Raw genomic sequence first — 8824 nt, forward strand, 5'->3', positions numbered from 1 at the left:
CAATGTGCTAAATAATCGTCTTATTACAATTGGAAAACTCTATTATCATAGGTGTACGGGTATTATAATATTGGGCTTATTGGCCCAGCATAAGTATCTTATATAGTGTTTGTGTAGAGGTGATATATTGAAAATCGCTTTTTTCAGCATTCATTTTCAATCACTTGCTTCCTCTAAAATAAAAAATAATTTTCTCATTTTTTTCATAATTTTTCTTACTTTCTGATAACCAATTTTCTGAAAAAAATCGATTTTCAAATAATCTCTCCCACACGAACAAATAGTATGTATTAAAACATCTTCGATATGCTCTTTTGAACTTGCATCAGTATCTCAATTTCAACTCAAGCGTTGATTAACACTCCATGTTCTGAGAAATATTTACCATTCGAAAAGAGAAAAAAGGAAGTCTTTGTGAGGTGCTCTTTATTTTAACTTCCCAAAATAGAGAGCAAGTTTAACTTTCTATATTTGGAATGCCAAACTTACTTTCTATTTGATGTTAAGACCGAATTTAATAAAAATAAAGTGTATAAAAAATTATATTTTAAATTAAAATTGCTGTTCATTATGATTAAAATATCTTTTTAGCGTATCTGAACAGTTTCCTTGAACCAGAAGGGTGACTGGTTCACTGGTTCAGGTTACAAGACTTCCCATATAGTAACTTAGCAAATGGCATCTTAAATCGTAAAACATCCTTAACCAATATCGATTACAATAAATTGTTTTTGAAATCAAACAAGAAGCTGCAGACACTTGTTTGAACCTTCGACTCCAACGTTATGCGCAAATATTAAATATCGATTTAATTTTTATATTATTTTTGGCAACAAAAAGCTTATTAACCAAATAAAGTTGATTTGACAACTCTATATTTGACTCTCCAAAACATAGAGAGAAATAGTATAAAAGTACCATTCTCAGCCTACCTGATATGGTGTTTCATGGCCCTCCCATTTGTATTAATTGCAATGGGGACTTGAGCAACTTCTTCAATGTCTCCATTATATTAGAAAAAGTCGGGCGTCTTGAAGGATCACTGAAGGCAAAAGAAGAAATCATCAGACAAATTCTCGAGTAATAATTATTCCAGGAAAATAAATACATGCGTGTTTACCATCTTAATAATGCTCGAAACAAAGTTCAAGTGAAATATCATAGGAATTCAAGCACGTAATGATGAATTTTCCAGCCACCAAAAAAACATAGAATTAATTAGATGGATTCTAACTTTTGATTCCAGTAGCTGCCTTTTTTTTCCTTTTTTAATTTCCCTTTTATTTTATAAAGTTAACTAAGACCTAATACCTTAAAGAATTTACTTGAGTTTTTGGTCGAAGGATTTGGATGGAAAGAAAAATAAAGACTCCAAATGGTAACAAAAATCTCACTCGGCCCAGCAAGACTCCATCAGGGATGTCAGTATTGGAGACGTGTTCGGAGGGACTGCAAGCCTTCTATTCTGAAAGGCAACTGCTCCAACCACCTGAAAGATCGAAAAAAAAATCATGTTATTATCTTTGAAATATATATTTTTCAAGCCGTCAAGAAATATCATCAAGCTAGATAATAATACAATCATGGTATGTGTACATCTTGTTTTACATCTTTTTTGACATTGTCTCATGTGTCCACATATATGATTGGACAATTTTTAGAAAAAACAAAAAAGCACACTTCTTCACCCAACACTTTTGAAATTCCTACACAATATTTAAAAGGTTTACGCTTATCAAGATAGCATAATTCATAATAATATATACGCAGCGAAACAATGTATCAGAATGATATTGGAATGAACCTGTGCCGGGCTAAGTCCACTCCAAGGCTGTTGCATGGTCACAAGCTCCCATAAAATCACCCCAAAACTGTATACATCAGACTTCTCATTAGATGGCTCTCCACGAAGAAATTCAGGGGCCATCCATTCGGGCTGAAATGAAAAGGAACAGAGTTACCGCTGATTGATGCACTGCAAAAATAATATGCTCAAGATGAGATTTGTATCATTTGATTGAAATAGTTAACTTTCCATGACACGTGTTGGATTTTTGACCCAAATTAGATTGGATTTTTTTTTGAAAAAATATTGTTTCATTTAGTACACGTGCTTTTATTAAAAGGCTGCGGTTGGTTTAGCGTTTTTGAGCAATTTTTCGTTTTCCATTTTTTAAAACGCAGAAAACGCGTTTGATTCGTCGTTTTCGAAAATGCATTTTCGAAAATGAGTTAAAATTTATATCTGAAAACGCAAAACGATTTTTTATCATTTTGAGCGTTTTCAGTTATAAATTCCCAAAACATGGAAAACGCTCAAAACGCGCCATTTTCAGGGAAAACTAAAAATCGTTTTGAAATCGAAAATGGAAAACTAAAGCAACCGCACCCTTATTTTCTTTGTTCCACGCATTCTTATTTTAAAAAAAAAATATTGTTTCCTTTATTACATATTATTTTTTATCTTATTTCCATTTTTGTGGTATTTTTAGGGTTTGACATGCATTCCTATAAATATTAAACTCTTCTCACAAGTTTTGTATTACTGAAATATAAAATAATTATGTAGGCACTATTACTGTATTTGTTTTCTTCATATTGGTCAATTGAATAAAATATTTTGTTCCTCTATCGATTAAATTCTTTGTCTTTTATCTTATTGTTTGTTTGCAACCATATACTTCATATCGTGCAATATATATTACATCGATCCGTTTTATTTCCCAACAAGTGGTATCAGAGCTATTGTTTGTGATTTGTTCGAGGTTTTTATTATTGATGGTAGTCATGAAATAAAAAATTTCGCTCTTTGATAGAATATATGATTCTCGTTATGGCAAGTGAAGATGCAAGTTATACTCGCGCAGATGGATTTGGATAATGTATTGTTGGGATTTAACAAAATGCCCACAACTTGGACGACGGAGGAGAAACAATGGAAGAATTGGAAAGTACTTTCACAGATTCATCTTTATCTCCCTAGCAATATTCTTCAGAACGTTTTGAAGAAGAAAACGACGACTGCATTATAATTGAAGTTTGAGCAATTACGCATGACTAAAAATCTGACAAACAAATTACATTTAAATCAGACGTTGTATACTCATCTCATTGCAGAAGGCGGATCTTTGGAATATCATTTTGTCGTGTTCAAGGAAATCGTCGTTGAGTTGGAGACTTTAAAGGTAAGGTAAGATGAAGAAGAATTGACTTTAATACTTTTGTGTTCACTGTCCGCTTCGTTTACTTCGTTTAGAAACACGATCTTATATAGTTGTGATACTTTCAACATTGAAGATGCCTATGATACCTTGTTTTCGAAAGATAATATGAGGCATCTAATTGGATATGTGGTCAGAGATGGCGAATGCCTTGTTGTTCATAGTGATCGGAGAATGTGTAAATCAAAGTCAAATTTTAGTAATCATGTTTGTTAGTATTATAAGAAGAAAGGGCTCGTTAAGAGGGATTACAAAAAATTATAGAACAAAAGTAATTTGACTGCAAATCATAAGAAGCAATTAAATCCTTTAGATGAGGCCAACATATTTGAGTGATAGAGATGTTTCTACGATTTCTAATATGGAATATAAACCTTACGAGAAGAGAATTTTGGATACAGCTTATGCGTTCCATATGTTTCCCAATTGGGATTTGTTTGAAACATATGAAATGGTGATGTAAAGTGTCGTCATGGGTAACCACGAATCTTGTCAAGTAGCTGGTATTGGTAGAGCCAGGTTGAAGTTGGTGGATGGAATATGTAAAACACTTGATCACGTTCGACATATTCCAAATTTGAAGAAGAATCTCATTTCGTTAAGTACTCTTGATTTAAAAGGGTACACGTTCTCTAGAGAAGGTAGAGTTTTGAGGGTTTGGAAGGGTGTTATTGTTGAATTGGAGGGATGCAATATGTCCCATTTATACATCTTGAAAGGTAGGATAGAATTTTTACATCTTGAAAGGTAGGACAGAATTTGTGATAGAAGGCATGTACGGATTTAGTACCGTAGTGGAGATTCAATTTAGAACTTCACCTTTGGAATTTGGTTCGAGGTCCATATTGAAGAATACTACTTGATCGAGTTTGGAGGATATTGGTAATTTCGCTTTGCTACTATTATTTGTGGTTTCATAATATTCAACTATTAGGAATAGACCTATTGGAGATGAGTACGTGGATACTGATTCGGTTGTACGTGTTTTTAGCATTTTTGAAGGTATTGAGACAAGTCGGGACCTTTTATAAAAGTATTAGGAGTTGATTCTGCTACAGTGTGTGCTCCGATACTGTTTGATAATTTCTAATTCTTTGTGAATCTTGGAAAACTCGATATTTGGATTCATGCATCTGTATTGGATATAGTGGAAGAGGATGAGTATTTTTGTGTTGAAAAAAGTTTGATTCTTGTTGAAGAGTTCGAATTTTCGTTATACTCGGATATATTTTTTCATAGAAGGAGAATTGGCTATGAGTCCTATGAGTTTTATTTTGGAACCATTAAGTGCCGACAGAACTCGCATGAAGGGAAGGCAACACGACTTTAGGACAGCATTTTCGACGTGACTCCCAAGGTTTGCTTTTCTAACTCTCTTCTTATTTTTATATTATTGTTGAATTATGTTTATGTCATTTAATTGATTATACTAATTGATAAATATCTACACACAAATCACCCATTTTTCCCAATTATAAATATGCGATAAAAAGTGAAGCTTTATCTACTAAAATATTGATCTCAGGGTCATGCATCATCCAGAAAATTCTTGAGACAGATAACTCAAAATTTTGAGACATTTATTCGCTATTTTCTGTCTTGAATGACTAATAACTTTTGCCCATCAAACTAAATTCTATGCATGTGTTTTCTTTTTAATTATCTTTCTTTGCTTTAAAGGCCTAGGAGGGAAAATGATGTCTATGAGTTCTCAAATGTATGGAATGGGAAAAAAAATATATGGTTTTCACTTCTTATTCTTTGTGCCAAGTAATCTAAGAAAACATACATTTTATGTGCACACACGTGTGGAAGAATAATTTAAAGAGAATTCTAACCGTTCCAGCAATAGACTTCGATGAAATGAACTTGTTTGCTTTGAACCTTGACAAACCAAAATCACAGACCTGAGCCATGAATGGAATGAAGTTAATTCAGACGAAGACTTAAAAGGTGTTCATCTGTAGAGAAATCAGTGAGAATTTTACCTTTACATTCCAATTTTTATCAACCAACAGATTTGGTGATTTGAGGTCCCAGTGAACAATGGGTGGGGTAAGAAGATGAAGATAATTGATAGCCTTAGCCTGAATGCATCATATATTAGGAAATTTATAAACAAAACAAAAACAATTAGGGGGAATCGATACAGTCAGAAGGGATAGATGAGAATTGAACCGGACCACATCCAGAGCCATGCGTAACCGCCGCCTTGGATCTAAGATTTCCCCAGCAGCTGGTTTGTGTATCAGTCTGTATAGACTACCTCTGTTCCACATAATTTCAGATACGAAGATTAACTTACACATTGTGTCACTTCATATTACATGGTTCAATTTGTTTTATAGAATCTATGAAACCTGTTTACCTTGGCAGATACTCTGTTACAATAGATAGATGCGGACGTTTTGTAACAGCGCCCATGAAGAGAACTATATTCGGATGTCGAATGCGTTTCATAATAGCAACCTTCAAAATGCGAAATAGATATTAACATTCGACAGCAAATGTAGAGAATCAATGAATATATTAGCAACCAAGTAGTCAAGGCGCGAAGATATCTTGCTTTAACCCTACCCCACAACCCCAAAAGAAAAAACAAAAAAAGAATAGCCGCTAAAAAGTGCTAATACAGAGTTTGTACATCTCTCACTTATTAAAAGTGCATAATCTAAAATATTTCATTGCAATCAAACTTTGAGGGAATAAACTGAAGGAATATAACAGAAAAGGTCAGTCAAAATATGAAAATGCCAACATCTGTAAAGCTAAGGCCCATGTCATCAAAGAGAAGGAAGAAAGAAGTATACTTCAGGAAATTCCATCATTCAGATCCACTATTCATACCTCCCTAAAGAACTCTTTAAACTGATCATCATGAAAATCCTGGATTGTAAGAACCTTAACTGCAACATCCTGCAACAAAAGCAATATTTAATTCCATTACACATGTTGAACGCCTGAACACTCAGAAATAACACCAGACCAAATAATGCAAAACCATTTAGTGCATCTAAATAATAGAAGCGCGTCATGAAGGAATTAAAAGTCTATCAAGAGGAGCACGTCAGGTAACTTAACACAAGCAAATAAATTCATCTCGCAATATTCATTCACCAGACTTGATGAAACACATGCCAAAGATACAAAACCTCAAATATATCAATAACCTAACAAAAAGAACCCATACATATTGTGCATTTTCCCCTTAACTTTTTCTTTATTTTTTAGGTACAAGAACAGCAGAACTATACATCACAGTAGAAATTAAAACTTCAACATTTAGCACTGAAGGTCCATTACAGAAACGAGGCTTCATAAGTTGAAGGACTTGAGAATGGAACAAAAAACAGGAAGACTCAACCATCTTCCAAAAAGGGAATTGCATCTCTCAGTAGATCCTTTGTTTGTCGGGGGTGGGGGGTGTCTGTGTAAGTATTATACTCTAGGTCCAATCAATTTTGGACATAAATACTTTTGATATATAATTAATGCAATTTAATGGAAGATCTATTTTTTAATTAATAGACAATTAAATAAATAATAGAGTCCGTAGATTCAAATATTTATAATTTGTTAATCACAAGGAGTTGTGATTGTGAGATACAAATTACATCTGATTGAATCTTAAATCATCCGTGGTCGTAAGTAATAACGAGATACGGATATCGTTATTACAGATAGACCATCACGTATGACATTTCTTACTTGTGAAGTAAGTAGCTGATCTTACAAGTTAAAGTGTGGTGACACTTAAATGAATACGTGGATGTTTTGTTATAGAACAAAACATTGGAAACCCATCGAGAGATTCCACATGGATAACTATGTGAGTGTCAGTGGTTAATTTCTAACATTCGGTAGTGGAATTTGTCCTTTGACTTGAGGTCGTCATGGTACCTTAGATGAGGACAGTCATACTTTGGTGGTGTTGGATGTTACTCTGAAAAGGGCCGCTAATACGACATCGTTCGGGTACGTCAAGAATCGTATGAAGGTTGTGATTGATCAATAAAGGATTCATTACTCTTAGATAGTAGGAGATTATGATCTGCGTTTCATTCAATTAAGTTGATGATGAAATCTTTGGCCAAGGTCTACTCATAAGTCAAAAATGAGTTTTCGACTTATATTGACTTAATAGTGGAGTGAAAGATATGATCGATGATCGAGATTGACACACCTCCATATCTCGTAATTGATCGGATCATATTGACGAAAGAATTATAGTTTCACAATAAACAAATGAGTTTGGTTTTGTCACACCACATGACATTTCTCGTCACATGTATTGCCCTGAAATATTGCTAGATGTCAATCAAGGACGGCGAGTGTAAATTGATGATAAATTAAAAGGGTGTTTTAATTTATCAATTTTGATTAGATCAAAATAATATTTCACGTCGTTAGACATCGTGGTCGAGAACCTAATGGGTCGCACACAAAAGAGAATTGGAAGATTGCAAATTGTCAATTAATTAATTTAATAATCGTTGGATAAATTAATTAATTGGATTGGTTATTTATATCCCGAATTAATTAATTCACGAACCAGGTTTAATTAAATGGATTAATTAAATATTGGACCGGACCGAGCCCGTTTGGGTTTATATAAAAACATGGTTAGGGTTTAAAATCCATATGGTTTTCATTATTCTTGCTGACACAAGAGAGAAAATCCTGATAGCTGCAATCTTATTTTCTGTGTGGATCACCGTTGGAGGCTGGAGAATTGGATAGCTGTGGGTGGCGAATCAAGATTGTTGGAACGAAAAGAAAAGCAAAAGGTTTGCAGAATTCATCAAAGGTACAATCTTTATCACAATTTCTATCTAAATACAAAGGGATCCTCTATGGGAATTGAAATAATTTTAATTTTCCGCTGTGCATGTATAAGTAAATTCCTAACAGTCTGGAAATCCAACATTAGAAAATAAAATGTAAAGGCATGTGACACTTACGGATCCATGCCATTCACCTCGATGCACTGTCCCAAATGAACCTGTAAGAGGGAAGAACAAAAGTTTTAACAACCCAGCTTCGAAAAGTAGAAGCATCTAAATAATACAAGAGTACTTTATATATAAATAGAAGAATAATTACCAGCACCAACACGCTCGTTAATGCGCAATTCATCCCATGAGATCTCAAGCCAATCCATTGCAAGAGAAGGCTCGAGATTCAAGTATCTTGGAATGACTGTAGCTGCATGATGATCCGTAAGTCCATTCTTAACCTTCATAAGATCTTGTTCCTCATAGCAGGTAACTCTAGGAGGTTGTCTGTCTGTGTGAGAGACAATTGCATTTGAAGTTACAACATTGTCATTATTATGTTTGACAATAATTTTGTCACCATTTGGTCTAGAACAACCATGTCCAGATATCCCTGTGGAAGCAACACCAAGAACATCTTGTCTGCACAAATTGTCTTTTAAATTTCCAGGCAAGTAAATATCCTTCACTTGATAGATTTCTTTTCCCCTTCCTAAAAACAGAAGCTTAAAGTAAGTTTATTACCAGAAAAGATAACTCATTTTAAGACCCCCCCCCCCCCCCCCCCCCCCCCCCCTCCCTTCTTTTTTCTTCCTTCTTTTCCCCTTC

At 34.1% G+C, this 8824-nt stretch overlaps 1 protein-coding gene across 6 annotated transcripts in view; it reads right to left on the minus strand.

Moving 5' to 3' along the window:
* Positions 1-659: 659 nt before the first annotated feature.
* LOC111381869 (serine/threonine-protein kinase CTR1-like) overlaps positions 660-8824 on the minus strand; it is a 12753-nt gene continuing 4588 nt past the window's right edge. For 2 of the 6 annotated variants that reach the window (XM_023005714.1, XM_023005715.1), the window contains exons 7-16: positions 8325-8708; positions 8183-8223; positions 6069-6137; positions 5590-5690; positions 5405-5489; positions 5210-5308; positions 5060-5128; positions 1805-1936; positions 1395-1489; positions 660-1042 (exon numbers count right to left, since the gene is read on the minus strand). In XM_023005714.1, coding sequence (XP_022861482.1) covers positions 946-1042; positions 1395-1489; positions 1805-1936; positions 5060-5128; positions 5210-5308; positions 5405-5489; positions 5590-5690; positions 6069-6137; positions 8183-8223; positions 8325-8708 — 1172 coding nt within the window. In that variant the 3' untranslated portion in view covers positions 660-945. Of the gene's footprint in view, positions 1043-1394; positions 1490-1804; positions 1976-5059; positions 5129-5209; positions 5309-5399; positions 5490-5589; positions 5691-6068; positions 6138-8182; positions 8224-8324; positions 8709-8824 lie in introns of those variants that run through there. The other 4 variants (XM_023005716.1, XR_002700419.1, XM_023005717.1 and 1 more) reach the window with 4 other exon arrangements.

The sequence above is a fragment of the Olea europaea genome, unplaced genomic scaffold (assembly GCF_002742605.1).
Source record: "Olea europaea var. sylvestris unplaced genomic scaffold, O_europaea_v1 scaffold2388, whole genome shotgun sequence".
NCBI lineage: Eukaryota > Viridiplantae > Streptophyta > Magnoliopsida > Lamiales > Oleaceae > Olea > Olea europaea.